This window comes from Urocitellus parryii, chromosome 3, assembly GCF_045843805.1.
Source record: "Urocitellus parryii isolate mUroPar1 chromosome 3, mUroPar1.hap1, whole genome shotgun sequence".
NCBI classification, from domain to species: domain Eukaryota; kingdom Metazoa; phylum Chordata; class Mammalia; order Rodentia; family Sciuridae; genus Urocitellus; species Urocitellus parryii.
Window position 1 is genome coordinate 157,374,594 of NC_135533.1, and position 19,630 is coordinate 157,394,223.

Below are 19,630 nucleotides of genomic sequence, written 5' to 3' on the forward strand. Positions count from 1 at the left end.
CACTGGCAGAGGGTGGGGCGGGGCTTGAGCTGGCTACTGTGCCGCGCGGGCGCGGTACCCGGAAGTCGGCGGCAGCGGCGGCGGAGGCGGAGGCGGTGAGTGCGCGGCGGGCGACTTGGCCTGGACAACACTGCTCCCTGCGGGGTTGGCCGGGGATCGGGGACTCAGGGTTCTTGGGGCTCCGGTGGAACCGAGCTGCATCAGGGCGAGGCAGGCTGCACCAGGGCGAGGCGGGCTGCACTTCTTCGCCGTGCCTCAGTTTCCCTTTTCCAAGGCGTAGTGCGGAAATCTGGCGGCCTGGCTCAGGGATTCTGTTGGGTCCAGGGAGACCAGACCTCCCTGGCCAACGAAAGCATCCCATGCAGTACTGGAAGGCGTTTGCAGCGTGCAGGTTGAGACCGCTGGCACACAGGAGCAAACTCGCTGAGGGAATGCTGAGATTGGTGGGATATGGAGCTTCGTGGTCGCAGCAGAGTGGTAGGATGCGGCCTCAGCCAGCGTCAGGGACTACTCTGGAGCCGAGTCACGCTGGCCCATCCCCCATGCTATCGCGCCACAGCAGGATGACAGCTGTTGCCCCTTTAGAGTAAGTAGCAAGTGCTGGGTCATCCCAGTGCCTGGATGCGGCCTTCCCGGGGGTATCTTGAATAGTTAAACCCCCACCTCAACCCTACCTGGAAGGCAGGGGTGTGGACTGGGCAGGACTTCACCCAGACCAGGCCTGGTCCCACTGCTGGACTAGGCCTGTATTCTCTTGGGCAATGGACACAGAGGGCCAGTTGCTGAGAATCCCTACCTTGTGCCTAGCACCTCTCCCATACTCCTTGGCTTCCTTCTGGGTCACAGCTTTGAAGTGAACTTTCTACCCTTGGATAAGTCCCTGAGCCTCTGGAGCCTCTTTATCCAATGGAACAGCCCATGCTGTGGGTGGGCCAGGTCTTTCATACCTCTCTGAACCCACTGACTTGCTACCACTCTGGCTCAGCCATCTTCCATGAGACAGATGTGATGGCAGCAATAAGAGGCAGCTGTGTGGTGCTTAGGAAGGTATCCTCACACTTGCTCAATTACCCTCTGGGTAACTTTTTGGGGTAAGTATTTATTAGTCCAACCCTTTTTATAGTGAAGAAAATTCAGGCTAAGGGGACAGGTGGAGTTTCCAAGGTCGTTTAGGGCTAGGACTGGCTCCCAGTGCTTCTATTCTTCCTGGGCCCCCCTCCCAGGAGCACTTCTGAATCAGGTGATCTGTCTGGTGGGGTGGTAGTACTGGGGAGAGTGACTGGGATGGGCACAGCAGAACCTCTGCCTCCTCTGGGATCCCCAGGATCCTAGCACCCTGGTGGGGCTGGGTGACATGTTCTGGTATTCTCACCTCCTTGGGCCCCTATAGCAAGGGTTCTCAGTTCCACGTTTTCATGTTACTTGCATGTCCTTGGACTGCAGGCCTCTCAGTCTGAGCACCTGCCTGCTCTGATGAGTGATGACAATAGCGTTTTCCTAAATGAAGATGATTGGCTACCACAGCTCTGCCTGGGCTGCTCTGCCCCTATGCTTCATTGATGTCTTTACTTGTACATTGTTATTCCAATCGTGTTTCATGATGAATACAATCACTTGCAATATTGTGGGGTCTGGATCTGTCCCTACTTTCTATGACAGATGGTGGTTCCTATGACTACTTTCTGTGTCAGATGGTGATCTCTGCTGTCATCCTGATGTCTGCCCACGGGTGCTACTTTTGAGAATGTCTGTGGAGAGAGTGGGTCTGTAGAGAAATGATGTAAGACTGGGAGGCCTGGAGGATTTCAAGAAGTGGGACCATGCTTGTCATTGACACTCTAGGTGGGTGAGAACTGGGGTCCATCCTTTGGTAATGTATCAATCAGCACATCATAGCAACATGGGTGAGTCTGGCATTTGTTATTCCTTACCAGGGGTTTGGTGATGGGCTCTGTGAAAAAAAGGTCATTCCAAATCAACTGAGCTGTTCTTTGAGGTTATTGGTGCAGATTTCCCCTCCCCTTCATCTCTATTTTCTTTTTTAGACTGCAAAAATAATATATGCTCACTTAAAAAATGAAAAAGGCTGACCTCCAACTCCTGGATGGCTGGTATACCTGCTGACATTTGAAAGTGCATTGTCAAGTACCATACTAACCATTTTTTATTTTTATTTTTTGTGGTACTGGGGATTGAAGTCAGGAGCACTGTACCTCTAAACTACATTCTTAACACCACTTCCTCCTTCCCCTTTTTAAAATTTATTTTTTTGTAGTTGTATATGGACAGAATGCCTTTATTTTGTTTGTTTTTTATGTGGTGCTAAGGATCAAACCCAGTGCCTCAAACATGCTAGGCAAGTGCTCTGCCACTGAGCTACAGCTCCCAGCCCTGTCCCCCCTTTTTATTTTTTTAAACATATTTATTTATTTTTTAAAGTTTTTTTTAGGTGGATACAATATCTTTATTTTATTTTTATGTGGTGTTGAGGATTGAACCCAGTGCCTTGCGCATGCCAGGCAGGCACGCTACCACTTGAGCCACAACCCCAGCCCCTGTCCCCCCTTTTTAGAGACAGAGTCTCACTAAGTTGTTTGGACTAGACTTGAACTTACAGTCCTGCCTCCCAAGGAGCTAGGATTATAGCATATGCCACCGTGCTCAGCTTTGTGCATTTTTGCATGTGTGGTGTTTGCCATACAGGAGATGGAACCTAGATGTTCTCTGCCACTGAGCTACATCACAGCCCTTTTTATTTTTTATTTTGGAAGGGTCTTGCTAAGCTGCTGAGGATGACCTTGAACTTGGAATCCTGGCCTCGAATTGCTGGGATTACAGACTACAGGGCCTGGACATGCTTACTTTTAAATGCTAGCTTTTGTCTTTTTTGAGCAGTTAAGAATGTCCTCTTTTCTTTCTTTCTTCTTCTTCTTCTTCTTTTTTTTTTTTTTACACACCACATAGGCCATAAGGACTACCTTAATGCTGAGCCTGTCTTTCTGTTGTGGGGAAGCCAGGTATCCTGCCAGAAGCATGAGATGCAAGGGTCACTCTGTGTCCAAAGCTTTGTATCATGACCATGATGTGTCTTATTTGTGCTGCTCCTTTAAACTATGAAAGGAGAATGACATCATGGTGTAAGGCTGAAAAAAATGTCCTTAAAACATTGCAAAGATCTGAGGAGAGAGTATCACTGTAGAAAATCTGTCATGGTAAAATGTCATGTAATAGCTAAAATGAGAAAGTGCAGCTTGCTGAGCTCTTACTGCTGTTATGAGAGGAGAGTAGGGTGTTGCTATGGATTGGCCACTCAGAGGATTTCAGGATGTCAGGGCTTTCTCAGCCAAGGTCCCAGGAACAGTGACACTTTTCTGTGTGTGTTTATCTCCTTTATTGGCTGCTGCTGGAAGCCCATATCACATAATATCACATGTCTTTGTCTGTCCTGTCCTACCAATAGAGCAACTCCACCCCAGGAGATGCCACAGCTGACAGTGACAGCCATGCCATTGCAGTTAGGCAGTTAGTGGAGTTAGGTACCTGGCTGCTTAGCCCTGCTGAGTTGCTCTCTAGAAGTCTCTGGGACTCTGACCTTTTCTTGGCCTCTCCAGAGTTTGGATAGCTGTAAAACATACTCCCTACATGTTGTAAACTACTTGGTGTAAATTAAGTGGGTCAGCTTGTTGTGGGGCTCAGATAACCTCTGTCCAGAGCCTTGATACATGCATCTCTGGTAGACCATCTTGCTGGGAACTGCGAACCCCACTTTTCCATGTGTACTGACCCTGTGTCTACATAAAAATACCTCTGTTCCCTTGTGTGTGTATTCCTGCATCTGTCATTGCTGCATCCTGATTCTGCACTTTTCCCTAGTGCCACATGACCTCTTTGCCTTTTTAGCTGACAAAGGGAAGTGTTCCTTGTCACCTCAAGGGCCACAGGGTGATAGGTAAATAGTGTTGTTGAAAGATAGCTCAGCTGCTCCTCCCTCTACCAAGTTGTTTTTTTTTTTTTTTAAACCAGGGCTGATCTGTTTTTGTCCAGTCTCCTGTGAGCAGGCAACTCACCTTAAGCTATCCCCACCTGCCTATCTCCCTCGCCTTTTCTGCCAGTACTAGCAGGGTGAAGAGGGCAAGGTATGCAAACTTTCTTCTGATGGCAGCTTTTGGGACTGGAAAATTACTCTTTTTCCTGCCATGAAATACACCTATTGAGAACACACAAGTTCTTGGCATCTAGCTAGATGGATTCTACAAAGGGATCCTAGTCAGGAAATCACCATCCATGCCAGGACATGGAAGCTATCACCCACATTTATGTATCTCCCTCAAGTCCCCCAGCTGTTCCAGAGACTAGGTGGCTCTGCCTTGCTTCTGTCCCTATGGGCCCTGATTATTTCTGGCTTCTGAACAAATGTCTGAGGTGATAAGCTTTCTCCTAGCTGGGTCTCCCTGCTACCTCAGGAGCTGAGCTTGTTGCTGTCTTCCACTACATGTTGCTCCAGGGTAGAGACACTATTTTAGAAGGACACAGACTTGCTTCAAGTTCCAGGATGTTGGGGCTGTAGGTCTATCTCAGTTTATAGTACATAGTTTGGGGTGCCAAAATAGCAGCCTCTGGCAAGAACTGTCTGGCTATATAACCTCAGGGCAGATTGGAATGGCAGGAGCATGTGTGGGAACAAGCAATCACATAGCCAAATTGGAGGCCAGAAAGGGATTCAGGGATTGGGCTTGCACTTATATAACAACTTGATCTTTTAAGAGCTCAAGGTCAAAAGAACCATCATAATCTCTTTCAAAGATTCAAAGACAGTGTCCTCAGTGACATAAGGAGACTTTTTTCTTTTTGGTACTTGGAATTGATCCTAGGGGCGCTTAAACACTGAGCCATATTCCCAGCCCCCCCCTTTTTTTTTTTTTACTTTTTTTTTCTCTTAAATATTTTCTAATCTTATTTCACAATACGGTCTTTGTATTTAAGAACTGTTTTTGCTGTTTGACAATTAGAGCTGTCACTGAAGCAATTAAAATTTGTGTAATCAGTATGAGACATGTTCCTTGTGCTTTAACAGGCTACTTCCTTTTTAGAGTTTTTCTTTTTTTTAATTCAAATTTGTTATATATGACAGCAGAATGCATTTCAATTCATATTACACATAGAGCACAATTTTTCATGTCTCTGGTTGTATACAAAGTAGATTTATATCATTCATATCTTCATACATGTACTTAGGATAATGATGTCCATCTCATTCCACCATCTTTTCTACCCTTTTTACTTTTTCTTGGAGACCAGATCTCAATAAGTTGGTTTGGGCCTTGCTAAATTGCTGAGGCTGACTTTGAACTTGGGATTCTCATGCCTCAGCCTCCCAAGTTGCTGGGATTACAAGCATGGGCCACCATGCTTGGCAGGAGCCATTTGTTAAAGGTTCCACCACCACCCAGCACCACTAAGGACCAAATTCCTGAGTTTGGGGACACACTTAAGCTATAGCTTCTGGGAATAGCTAAAGGAGACTTGCTTTTCAGACACCAGAGTATGCCCTGGAGCTAAGGTAAAACTACTGTAGCATTTGAGACCCTGTGACATATGCAGGGCTCTGAGAGACCAGGAGTCTAGGGTATGACCGAGGTGGGGCAGACTGGATGGCCCAATGACCTACCTGCAGAGTAGTGGCTGTGCATTAGGGAAATGTGGGTGTATCCTTGCCTCATACTATCTATACAAGCAGACAGGGCAGATTCAAGAGCTAAGCCTATACAAGGAAGTCAGGAAAAAAGGGTTCTCAGTTTGGGGGCAGATAGGGTCTTATGTAATAGAATGGGACACAAACACTGTGGTTAGGAAATTTGCCATATGATAAGACCATTTTTGATAGGCAGCCTTGCAGGCAAAGCTGGAAGGCAGGGGATAGACAGGTGAAAGCAGTTGCAGGTTATGGAACAGGTGTGTGGATGCCCATATCCTGCCAGCTGCACTATAAGTCCATGAGACAAAGTCCCAGGAGTCAGTACCCAAATTGGTGATCTGTGGGCAAGGGCAGACAGGTGGTCAACAGTCTTAAAACTCTTAGCCACTGGGGATTGCCAATGGAACCATGGTGAGAGCATTTCCTGCCACTGCATACCTGGTATCACTGGACATTTGGGGACAGTTGGCCAGGTCTGCTTATAGAATATAACCTATTTGTTTGTACATGTGTGTGAGTGCTTGCTGAGAAACCTATGACAACACACATAGCCCTCCAGGTGGGTCTTCTGCCTGATGTATCATTAGAAAAATGTTTCCAGCAAGTATACGCTCCTGTATAGCCCAGGCAATGGGAGCAACAACTGTAGTCCCCACTGGCTCTACAGAGCTGCCAGTTGTGGCAGCCAGAGATGTGGAGTCTTGGACTTGACATGAAGAAGCTAAATGGAGTGGATGGACAAGCTTGCAGCGAATGCAAGCGAATAGGGTGGAATGGGCTATTTTGAAATGCCAGAGGAGGTGATGCTGGTCAGGGGGTGGTTGGCCAGCTTGGTTAGTGTGTGATGCCTATTACCTGCTGGCAGATTGGGTCTGTAGTGCACAGGAGGGTGGCTTTGATTCCTCTCTAGGCTAAACCATATCCTGCATTGTTGAAGCCTTTCATGTGTGACTGCAAAGCCCCGTTGACATGGTCCTTGGGTCCCTCTGATCTCTCCGTCTAGTGGATCTTTGTCAGAGTGATGGGCCTTACCTTCATATGGCTCTTGTAAGAGTGACTGCCATCATTGCCATGTGCTCTTGGCGTGTGGCCAAGTCTTTGAGCAGGTCTGTCTGTGTCATTTTCTTGTTGTACTCTTTTTAGACAATGCATGGAGTGAGATTTGGGGCTTGGCTCACCTGGAGATTCTTGTCCTCCTCAGAGAAGTGGTTTAGCCCATTTCCACTTGGCCTTTAGGAAGAAAAGGCCCTGCTGATTCCTCTGAGAATTCCAAGAGAGAAGGAAGAGCCCCAGGCTTGACCCGGGGTGCCAAGAGGTGTTGATGTCAGAGGCAGTTGGTGGGCAGATAGTACATTGCATGTTGGGAAAGTTCTTTTTTTTTTTTTTAAAGATATTTATTTATTTGTTTTTAGTTTTTTTCGGCAGACACAACATCTTTGTTTGTATGTGGTGCTGAGTATCGAACACGGGCAGCACGCATGCCAAGCAAGCGTGCTACGGCTTGAGCCACATCCCCAGCCCGGGAAAGGTTCTTAAAAGCATTATCAGCATATAGGCCAGGAATGCCTGAAAGCTCTGTTCCTTTCAGCCAGCACCATGCACCAAGAATAACTTGAGCCAAATCCAAGATGTGTTCTTCCTGTTTTGCAGAATTACAGGTTGTTAGGCCAGGAGAATTTGAACCAATATTCTGGGAAGACTTCCACTGGCGTTCTTAGAGGATGGGAAGTCCTTGGCTGCAATATGAAGGGGGCTCTTTCTTTCCATTCACATTTTGCATATCCTTCTAGCCCAGAGCCTGGGTATGCTCAGGGACTCCCAGGTGTGGGTAGAAAGCACTGGGGGGTTTTCTCCCTGAGAGTGACCTGTACCATGTTCCTGCGTGGGCTCTGGCAGCACTCAGGGTTCAGCATTGGTGACCATCTCTGGGACCTCCCTGGCAGGGTCAGTAGAGGCAGTGAGTAAACCAAGCAGGTTTATTCCCAGGCCTCCCTGAACACAAACTACACATGTTCTTTGGGCATTTGTTTCGGTGGGGGCTGGACACTGTAGGAAAGCAGAATGCCTGGCCCAGCACCAACTCGCTGGTACCAGCCATAATACCTGGACTTTGGTTAGTGGTGAGGTGGCTGTAGATGGGGTGGCCCTGTGGCCAATCGCAGCCCGTAGAGAGCTGGAGTGTCCTATTGGGATGGTGTTGACTGTCACAGGATCTTCCTTTGTCATCTCATCTGGGTAAGAGGAACTTGACTTTCCTCAGACATAGAGCCTCATGACATATATGTGCATGCATTTCTTACATGTCTGCCAGGTTGCTGTGTACCCTGGGAGGCAGGCAGGCAGGCAGGCAGGTCTGTTTGAGCATAGAGCTATGTGTCTCTTTTAGAGGGTGTACCAGGACTTTGGGGGAGGAGAGATTCTCATGTACAAGACAATTACTTAAAAAGAAAAATGAAAAAGAAACAAAAAGAATGTATGCTTTGTAAATCCTGAAAGAACTGACAAATTTGACTTAGAGATGGAATGTAACTTTGCTTACAAAATTTGTCACTAAACTCTTTGCTTAAGACTCTCTAATTTTGGGCTGGGGATGTGGCTCAAGCGGTAGCGTGCTCGCCTGGCATGCGTGCGGCCTGGGTTCGATCCTCAGCACCACATACAAAGATGTTGTGTCTGCCGAGAACTAAAAAATAAATATTAAAAAATTCTCACTCTCTCTTAAAAAAAAGACTCTCTAATTTTCTATAAGCACACTAAAGGCAAAAAATTAATGTGAATAAAGTGGGGAAGCAAAAAGGATATAGCTTATAATACCCAGTCACATAGAAATTTCCTGCCCAGTTCCCTGTAATGGGTCCTGGAGTGGCCCCCACCTCCAGAGAGCCATATACCAGGTGTCCCCTGCCCCCTGCCCCCAAGTTACTTGGGTGATTTGACTGTGCAGGGCAATTGTGATTCAGCTTGGGCCTTGCCCAGTCAGGTAACCCATGATCAGTGGTAGGCTTCAGTAACAGAGCTTTCTGGCCCTGTGAATACCTCTAGGGTGATGTTTCACTGGAGGCAGGTGTAAATCAGCAGGGCTGGGCTGGGCCCAGAGAGCAGACTGCCCAGAGTGAAGCCTATTGGTGGGCTCTGAGGTCCAGCCCCTCATGAGGAGCCACTGTGTAGCCTTAGCCCAGTGTGCTCACCTCTGTGAGCCACTGTGCCTTTGCCCTGCGGGGTCACCCTGTGACAGTGCTGTTGAAAGATCCCAGAGCCACCCTTAGCTTCAGTGATTCACTAGAGGACTCAGAACTCAGAAAGGCTAGTCACAGTCCACTTCATGTTCACTGTGAACCTCAAATGGATCCTTACTGTGACCTAAGCTGCTCTGCAAAGAAAACCAGAGAGCTAAGCCCTATCAGCATGGCAGCTGGCTCCAGCAGTGGCCTAAACAGTGCACCCTGGAGTCTCCTTGACATGGCTTTCTTTTGATGCCATGTTCCACAACTCACACAGACTCTACTTTGCTGCACATAACTACCAGGCACATTTCTTCAAACTATGATGGTGTTACCTAAAAAGCCAATCCTTGTGAGTTATAGGTCTTTTAAAAAATACTTCCTGGGGGCTGGGGTTGTGGCTCAGCGTTAGAACACTTGCCTAGCACTTGCAAAGCCCTAGGTTTGGTCCTCAGCACCACATAAAAAAATCAAAAAATAAATAAAATAAAAAACTACCTGGAAAGTTCTAAAAATGAACAGGGACTAGCACAATCAGGGTCACTGTTATGAAGGGTGAAGGGTGAAGGCACAGTGGCTCACTGAGGTGAGCACACTGGGCTAAGGCACAGTGGCTCTTTGTTTCCTGAATCCCCACCTCCCCCGTCTATCTTATGAGATGCTGACTTCACTGTACTTCCCATGAGGGAGGGGCTGGACCTCAGAGCCCACCAACAGGCTCCACTCTGGACAGTCTGCTCTCTGGGCCCAGCCTAGCCCAGTCCAATTACACCTGACTCCAATTACACCTGACTGGGTATTATTTACTAAAAGGAAAGACATCCATTAAAATTAGCAATGGAAAAGGTACAGAGGGTAGTATTTAGGAGGACCAGGCACCAGCTTCCAGCTTCCAGTTGCCCTCTCCTAGTGGAGTTGTGTGTACATGTTTATTTCTCTCAGCAGCCATGCGTGAAAACATGTGGAGTGTTGCTAATACAGAAGCCTACCCCAGCCTTGGTGTCCTCAGATTTTTATTGGGGGTTGGTTATTTAGCTTGATTGACTGCCAGCCTGTATGGTTGACCTTACTTCCTTTTCAACCCCTCCAGAGGTTGAGCTGATACAATGTGTCCTAGGACCCTCACCATAAATCACATTGTTAACATAGATTATCTGGTATTGCCCAAGGCTCCAGTTGAATAAGGACACTCTTGCTGGACAGGATATTCCAGAGGATTAGAGGATAGATACTTCCTGGGAGATGTACAAGGCCAGAGCCTTCTTTGGAATATGTAGGGTATGGACAGCCTAGGCCTGCTGAGCTATCCCTGCATTGCACACATGGTCACCCTGGACTGATCCAGCTGCAGGTGGGAGCACTTTGAAAAGGTGCACATTTGGGTTTGCTATAATACTCCAGGAGATGTGGTATTTTCTCAGCTGTTGCTAGGCAGGCTAAGGACACAGTGGTAGTCCCCTGTCTAGGGATTGGTGGACAGATGTGAGTTGTGGGTACTCTGGCCTCATTCATGCACTTGCATCTTCAAGTATCTGCCTTATCTGAATCACAGTCCCTGGGTTGGAGACCCTTGATACAGTCACAGACCTTGCTGAGTGCTTTCAGAGAAAACATACTTCCAGGGCCACAGCCTCTGGTGCTCAGCAGGAGTTCTTGCTGGTCCCTGTTCATTTTTAGAATGTTCCAGGTAGTTTTTTTTAGAAGACCTATAACTCACAGGGTTGGCTTTTTAGGTGACATCTTGGTTTAACAAACATTGCCTGGTAGTCATGTGCAGCAAAGTAGAGTCTGTGTGAGTTGTGGAACATGGCATCAAAAGGAAGCAATGACAAGGAGACTCCAGGGTGCACTGTTTAGGCCACTGCTGGAGCCAGCTGCCATGCTGATAGGGCTTAGCTCTCTGATTTTCTTTGCAGAGCAGCTTAGGTCACAGTAAGGATCCATTTGAGGTTCATAGTGAGAATGAAGTGGAAAGCTTCCCCACACAATGGTAAGAGAGCCACTTCTCTTGCCTTTCTGGTAAGAGAACCACTTCTCTTTCCGAGCTCATGGAGAGTCCAGAGGGCAGCAGGCCTGGCTTGAGTGTGGGGTGAGGGAACCTCATCACGGTGCTATGTCACACTGCTCTTGCATCTTGACATGTGTCAGGATGTTGGCCAACTCGTAGACCCTAGTCTCAGCTCTTGCATGTGGCTTTTCCTGACTAATATCCACATGGCCTCATTTCTTCAACTTGGACCACACATCTGAACTTTTCATTCCTATGGGCCTGAACAAGACTGGCCTGTACCCTTGTATCATGGCAGTTGCCCTTAGGACAGTGCTGTCAGTGCGACCACCATAATAACCTGGGGAAGGCTGCTGCTCTGTCACCCCTGCTTCTCCTCCTTTGGGGAGGGTTGGAAGCCTGGCCATAGGGAGATCAGTGAGGTGACAGGACCTCTACAAGTGGCATGCCAGCTTCTAGGAATTTCTGTGACACGACTGGGCAAAATAGTCTGTGGATCTGCAGATGGACAGAACCAGTACTGGGGGTGTCCTGGTACTGGGAAGGAAGTAGTTGCCAGGAGCAAGTGCAGAGTCCAGGAGGCCTGTTTCGCTCCAGCATCCCATGTGTACTCACTCTAGAATAGCCAACTCATCACTCCTTCATGCCAATTCAAGCTGTCAGGCACCTCACTAGGCCCATGAACCTCACTAGGCCCATCTTGCCACATCCCCAGTGTATGACCTTGGATATGTTGCTAGAGCTGTCAGTGAGAGGGATTACACCTGTGAAACTTGAAGCCTGGGGATGGCACTCTTTAGCTGACCCTCCCCTGCTTTGTGATACCTTGGGCTAGCCTCCTCCAGGTCAGTATGTGTGGTACCTGCACCATTTTGTTGGGGGCCCTCTCCCCTCTCCTATGACCTGGCTTTTATCGTGGTTACTTGAGACTAGGAGAGAGGATGAGGGAGGGTGAATCTTTTACACCTGAAGAGAATGGGTGTGTGTGAACATTTGACTGCTGTTGGCAGTGTGTGTAGCTTGGTGTTGTGTTCTCCTCATTCTGCTGGGGCAGGAAGTACTTGTCATAGGACATGATTTCTTGTAAATACTCAGATGCTTCCAGGTCAGGCTCCCAAAGCCCCTGGGTGAGGCTCCTGGTCAGATCCCTGGTCCTCCTATTTGCTTCTTCCTTTACCTGCTCTTGCTGTGGTCTAGCTCTGGCTAGTTGGGCCTCAGAGGCCCTAAAATCCTGTGTGGTCCTGACGAGGCTGCCAAGGACCTATAGAGATTCCTCTTAGTCCATGTGTTGAACCCAGAGTTGGGGCCAGACAGTGGAGGTATCAACAGGAAAACCAGGCTTATTTCTCCCCTGGATGCTACCCTCTCTTGAACAATGCAGGTATCCTTTAAGATGAGGTCCTTGAGGATGAGCACTAGCCTCACCTGTGGCACAATGAATTTTCCTACAGAGCTGTGGGAAATATCCTTGGGAAGTATGTAGGTACACAACAGTGTGATCAGTATGCCATGGAGTTTGTCCTGTAGGGTGATTATAACTGCCTGTGTGCCCACCTTCCCTGCCTACCCTGAGTACCCTGCCCACTATGCAATGACTAGGAGGCCAGGGTCTGTACCCAGGGCTTGCTCTCAGAGCCTGCAGGTCCACAGGAGTGAGAAGGTGGCCCATTGAGCAGGGTGTCAGGGAAGACTTTGTCAGTAGCAGAGCTTGGGGTTGGTGGGTGGGAGCCTGGGTGGAAGATACATTGAGTTCACAGGAACCTGCCAAAGAGTTTGCTGATGGAGTATATAGAGGCATAGGTGAAGGAGGTGGATATGCTGAGGGAGCGAAGTGGGAAAGGAAGAGGGATGGTCCAGTGGGCAGCGGGCCTGGCTTGAGTGGGGGGTGAGGGATTGGAGAGAAAGGCAGTTCCTGATGGTCCCCTCCCCAGGGGCTGGCTTTCCTCTGGTCTTTCCCTCCCAATGACTGCGTCTTCATCAAGATTGCACGTCTGGGCTCTGCGCCAACATCTCCAGCACCAGGCTACCTGGAGATCCATCATTTGACTTCCTGTGGAGAGTGGAACCCTCCTTATCACTGTTGTCTCGAGGGCTGGTCTGCTAGGATGGCAGGGTCCTAAAGCTGAACCAAGGGCCCTTTCTTTCTGACAATGGACAAGGGTTTCTCCTGTCAGCAGTCTTGCCCAGCAATGGGGGCTTGCAGTCAGAGAGTAGACCAGGACTGAGGGTCTACCCTTCTTCTCTGATACTATAGAATGGTGTGTTCCTGGTGGGCAGTCCTTACAAGAGCTCTTCATCATCCCTGGACTTGGGCAGCTGCTGGGCACTGAGCCAATGGGATTATGGTAGGGATTGGCTAACAGGCTTTCTCTCATGACCTCAGCTTGGCAGGTTCTCATGTCAGGGAAAAATTGGCTCCTCTAGGGTGAGGGCACTGTGTCTTCTGGTCATGTGGTGGTTACTGGGATCCCCTATCCACAGCACCTGAGAGGTGGGATAGCTGGGACTTTTCTAAGTCTCAGTATGCTTCTTATCTCCTTGCACTGCCAAGGATGATTCTGCTGATCCATCTCATCAGTTATGTCCTATTTGAATAATCCACTGTTGTTCAATGCCTCACACCAAAAAATAAAATAAAGAAAAATAAAGAAAAGAAAAAGTAAGAAAAGTCCCCTGCTGAGCTTTAACTTGTGACTTATGATTCCTATATTCCTATAGCTTATAGCTTTCATTTTTAAAGAACTTTTTTTTTTGTACCAGGGATTAAACTCAGAGGCATTTGACTACTGAGGCACATCCCCAGCCCTATTTTGTATTTTAGTTAAAGACTCTCACTGAGTTGCTTAGTGCCTCACTTTTGCTGAGGCTGCATTTGAACTTGCCTCCTGCCTTAGCCTCCCAGCCACTGGGATTACAGGCATGCACCACCATACCCAGCAAGAACTTTCTAAAAATTCCTTTAGTGCTTTGTAAACTTTCTGGTTTACTGGCTCAATTCCTCTCAGTTGCTTTTATTTTTCTGGAATTAGAGTTTTTTGATCTATGATATATATGTGGATCCCTTTCTGCTGGTCCTTACTCCTGGTGTTTGTATCCAGGTATCTACCAATTGTGGGCACCCTCAATATGAACCTCAGTCTAATCCATGGAAGTCTGGCTGAATCAGGACTTTCTCCCTGTTTTTGCACATTGTTCTCAGAGCCCCTGGGGGTGACTGTGGATGTAGCTTACCCTTACTTACCTGTGTTTATCTTATTTACTTTGAGAATCTAATTTGGGGGAAGATCCTCTAGGAATTAGATTCCCTATTTTGATGAAGGACCCTAAGCCTTGTCTTCTGTGCCCTTGTCCTATGAGGCTACCAGAACCTAAGCCTAGTTTGTCCTGACAGATGCTTTGAGCCAGAAACAGCCACTGTGCCCTGCTTTCCTTTCTGGGTCCCTATATTCTCTGAGATATTTTCCAAATCCTTGGTGATCTTGGCTTCTTTTCAGATATTTTCATATTTTTTCAAGTTTTTTTTTTTTTTTTCGTACCAGGATTTTACCCAGGGGCACTTAACCACTGAGCCCTTTTTATTTTTCATTTTGAGCAAGGGTCTCACTAAGTTGCTTAGGGCCTCAGCTAAGTTGCTGAGGCTGGCTTTGAATTTAGGATCCTCCTGCCTCAGCTCCTGAGCCACTGGGTTTACAAGCATGCACTGCCACACCCATTTTTCCCCAAGCACTTTGGTGTATTTTTTACTAAGAATGTTGGCTAATAGCCTGCATACCAGTTCTGGATTCTTACATTACCCTGAGATGATGGTCTTCAGTGGGTACTGCCAGGGCACCCAGGGAGAGAATCCAGTCTGCGCCTGACCTCTGGCCTCATTCTGTATAGGAACCTTCATGTTTGGCATCCCTTTGGCTCAGTGTCCTGTGAAAGGCAGTGACTAGCAGCCCATTTACAATGGCTGAATGTCTCCCAGCACCCTGTGCTCCTGCAGATGGTTGCATAGCCACTGGCTCCTTCCTAGGGCAGAATATAGGCCCCTAGTGGTTATAGTAACTTTTGTGCCTGCAGGGCCCTGGAACAGAGCAGAAACCATGGGATAAGGATGTGTATGTAGGTGGAGGAACACAGGTTGGAGAGCTCTGAGCCTCAGCTGAATCCTGAGGGCTTTTTCCACAGCCTGGTGGGACTGGGTCCTTGGTGGTCCCAGTGTGTAGCTGTGGGAGCTGGCAGGGAAAGTAGCAGTTCGTGGATGGAAAGTGGAGCTCTTGTGCCTCTCCCCTGACTTCTAGGATTGACCAGTGAGCAGGAGACATCATGACATTGTCTAAGAGAAGGGCTGTGAACTTGGCAGTGTCCCCATGGCTGTCAACCCAGGTGTTCACTGAAGGCTATGACCAAAGCCCCTGCTATTCCCATGGTGCCAGCTCTGGCTTTGATAGCAGGGTTGGTGCAGTGGAAATGCCTTTGTTTTGTGCTGAGATGCAGAGTCTGAAAAGTTGTTATGTCAGATTCCCAAGAATTTGGAGTCATCGCACCATTTCAGAGGGGGAGGTTTCAGTGAGGCCTCTTTTTAAGAGGCTGGTTATGGCCATTGTTGGGAGTTCCTGGCCTGAAACAGTGAACCAAGAGCCTTCCCCAGCTCATGCTTGCTGCTTATACACCAATAGGGAGGCTTTGGGGGGTCTTTACCCAGGATGATGCCCTGTGTGCTTGCTCTAAGACCTTGGGCAGAGGAGCAGGAGTGCTTATGAACTGTTGAGACTTGGAGACAGAATGGGCTGGGTCTGGGACACCTCACTTGAGTAACCTTGGTCTCCTGCCCTAGCAAGGGCCTGGATACCCACTTTATAGGTATGCTGCCTCTTGAGGAGGAACCCAAGCTCTAGTGGGTACCATATGCTTAACATCTGGGACCAAGGCCACTGTAGGGACCCTCTTTACCCCCGATGGTGTTCCAAGATATAACACCGTCCTCCCTGACTCCTAGGGTTCCCCAAGATATGGCATGATACTCCCCAACCAAGGGTTAACCAAGATAAGGCACTCAGACCTCTAGGGTATCTTCTGCTAATGTGCTTGGGGAGCTCAGTGGCCTCCTTGAAATATTCATATGCTCACAAATGCAGGTATATACAGATGCTATTCATATGTACACATGTGTACATACATGTATATATACACACAAGTACATATATTAGTTGGCTTCCTGTCACTATGACAAAATACCTGTGAAAATCAAAGGAGGAAAGATTTTTTTTTTAATTTTAATGTTTATTTTTTTACTTTTCTGCGGACACAATATCTTTATTTGTATGTGGTACTGAGGATTGAACCCTGGCCGCATGCATGCCAGGTGAATGCACTACCGCTTGAGCCATATCCCCAGCCCAGGAGGAAAGATTTATTATGTTTCATGGATTAAGATTGTGGTTGGTTACACTATTCCTGGGCACGTGGTGAGGCAGAGCATCATAGTGGAGAGGATGTGGTAGAACAGAGTTGCTTATCTCATGGTAGCTCAGTGATAAGGGACAAATATACGCTTCCAAAGTTAATAACTAGTGAGTGTCCTACTTTCTCCAATTAGGCCCCACCTCTTAAAGGTTGCACTATCTCCTAATAGCACCACAAGCTGGTAATTAAACCTTAGCACTTGGCCTTTGGGGGACATTTCAGATCCAAACCATAACACACGTGTACAAAGAAACACACAAAGACTTATTCATGCACTTACATACCTCAGCAGACTCACCTCTGTATATACACCAAATATCCATATGCATACCGGTTTGTTAGACTTTTTTGGGAAGAATATGTTTGGCTCCCTTAGTATTAAAACAGCTTTTTGGCTGTTCCATGTCTTGGCTGCAGACATTAGCTCTGCCTGAAGCTATATCACTGAATCATTGCACATGTATAGTCTTCAGGGACCTTTGAGTCACTTTTACATGTTGGTGGCATTAATATCTAATGTGTTTTCAATTTGGTTGTGGGAAAATGCTTGCTTGGCTCCAGGGGCTCCCAGGCACAGGGTCTGGGGTCTGTGTGGCAAGGGAGTGGGCACTTAATCCATGCTTGCCCAACACCTAGGTGTGTGTGCACATTGCCAGCACATGTCCCTGCCTGCTAATGTGGATGTCCAGGGCTCCTGTGTCCTATGGGGTGGTGGGCATGAGCTGGATGAAGGCCTGCCAGGGACATATGCTGCAGAGCATCCCAGGTGAGTGGGGTGTAGTGTCCTGCCTTAAGGTGCCATGGGCTGAGATGAAAGTGCCTCCCTTGGTTGCTTGTGGGGAGGATTTGGTACCATTTCAGGGGAGGGTATGCTACCTGCTGGCCCTAGCTACATGCGTGGTTCCTAGTCTCACTGTTGCCATTCCCTCCACACCCACTCACCACCCCCATGTGGTGTGTCCAGGGCCTGTGAACATCATGGATAACTGCGATAGAGAGTGGCTATGCTGATGAGTGCACAGGTGAAGACAGATGTTTATGCAGTGCCAGCAAGCATGTGATTTTTGCCTGTTCAGCCCTGCTTGCTGGCATTTCTGTTATAGGCTGTTGTAAGTTCAGTGAGGCTATTCTATCATCAGTCATTTATTCAACTTATTATTTTCCTTTTCCTGCAGACCTCATTGAACCTGTTGCAAAGCCATCCCTCGCAACCCATGTGCATCATCTTCTTTAAGTTTGATCCTCACCCTGTTTCCAAAAATGCATACAGGTAACACTCTGGCTCTGCGTCTTTCATGTTCTGCTGGGTCTGGGATGCCTGGCTGGTTCTCTCCCAGTCCTGTGCACCACATACAGGAGGGGTGAGAGCAGATCAGAGGGCATGTAGACTGAGCCCTGGATGGCTGAGTCCTGGGTTTAATCTCTAGTATCTTAAAAGCAAACAAATAAACAACAACAACAAAAAACCAAACCACTATGTTTGCAGTAATTTGATATCTATCATAGAAAACCAAGATAACATGGTCATACTATCACATAACCACCATCTTTTAAAAAGATGCTTTTTACACTTACATGCTGAAGTCCTTTGTTGCCTACAACCTAGACTGTCACTCCTCATGGTAACTTCTGTGGGGTTATCACTGAGGCCCTGATCAATGGATCACAGCACCTGCTACCTGCTGCCATACCACCCCTCAGATGGTGACTGATCCAGCCCCAAATGGTCACAGACTCACCCTACCATGATACACATACCTTCCCGCAGACTCACCCCAGACCTTGCATAGACACATCCCCCTGATGTTGCACACACTCATCTCCCCCCAACAATGTACCCTTTCATCTCCCCGATGTTGCATATGTTCACTTACCCCATCTGTGTGAAGAGTGCTTGGTGGTGATGGATAATCAGTGGTTTCAGTTAATGGAACAGAACCAAACCAGTGGATGATTTGCCATGTGATGCACAGCCCTTCACCATGGTGTTTTATCATTCAGACCCTGAACATTGGCATAGATGAACTTTCATCTGCATTGCAGTCTCAAGTATTGACTGAGGGAATTACTTCCTCCTCTCATCTAGGGCTCTAGGCATCAGAGTAGGTAGTCATCACACTCATTTCTTTCTGAATTATGTATTTAATGAAATCCCAGGCAAGGCAAATCTCTGGCAATTCAGCTAAACAGTGTCTCCTATGGTAAAATAACCTATAAATTAATGTTTCTGAATTATTAGGCAAATACATTCCTATCGAAAAATAGGCAGTTGAACATCTTAAGGTCGAAGACTGCTTTAATAAGCTTTTCATTTCCTTATTATTATTATTTTTTTCCTTCCCTGTAACCTTATGTAAGAATTGGTACCCAAAGACAACAGCCTCAGCCTGGCTTTGGACTGTGGAGTTTATTATCCTCTCCTTGGGAGGGCTGGTTTTATCCAGCAGGGGCCTCCCTATTACCCCATCTCCCACTCACCCTCAGAGATCTTGGAGGTGAGAAAAGAGAAGAAACATTCTTTTTAAAAGAGAGAACACTTGAATAGGACCTTGTGGAAATTGACTTCCACCCCGACAGGGACCATAGGGGCTTCAACCCAGTCCCTAGTGTATCTTTACTGTAGCTTATCTATCTCCTCCCACTCAGGGACCTCCTCCTAATCACTGTTCAAGCACAGCTGAAGGCAGGACTGACCTATACAGGTCCAGGGACAGACATGATGCCTGTTAGAATGGTGTCAGTCAGGATGGCCCTGGGGCCAGGAAAGGTGGGCACTGCTGCTGCCTCTGCTGCAGAGGTTGGGGACACCTCTGACTAGAGGGACAGAGGAAATGTGGTAGGAGATGTAGGCTGGAATCTAGGTTGAAACTTGGCAGTTGAAGGTGCAGAGGGTTATTTTGTATATGGCTGATTCTTTTTTTTAAAAAAATTTTGATTTGTTAATATATGACAACAGAATGCATTACAATTCATATTCCACATATAGAGCACAATTTTTCATATCTCTGGTTGTACACAACGTAGAGTCACATCCTTCGTGTCTTCTTACATGTACTTAGGGTAATGATGACCATCACATTCCTCCTTCGTTCCTATCCCTATACCCCTTCCCTTCCCTTTTCCCCTTTGCCCTATCTAGAGTTCATTTAATTCCTCCCCCTCCCAGCAGCATATTGTGAATGGCTGATTCTTGTATCAGGGACAGTGGACAGACCATTCCCTTCTCACCCTGGGTGGCACATACCTGATGCAGCC

General features: G+C 47.5%; 1 protein-coding gene across 5 annotated transcripts in view; it reads left to right on the forward strand.

Moving 5' to 3' along the window:
- The window catches only part of Tango2 (transport and golgi organization 2 homolog), a 36,941-nt gene continuing 17,311 nt past the window's right edge, over positions 1–19,630 (forward strand). The window contains exons 1-2 of one of the 5 annotated variants that reach the window (XM_026401736.2): positions 1–95; positions 17,551–17,645. In XM_026401736.2, the coding sequence (XP_026257521.1) occupies positions 17,590–17,645 (56 nt within the window). In that variant the 5' untranslated portion in view covers positions 1–95; positions 17,551–17,589. Of the gene's footprint in view, positions 96–565; positions 587–1,821; positions 1,843–17,011; positions 17,142–17,550; positions 17,646–19,630 lie in introns of those variants that run through there. The other 4 variants (XM_077796181.1, XM_026401738.2, XM_026401737.2 and 1 more) reach the window with 4 other exon arrangements.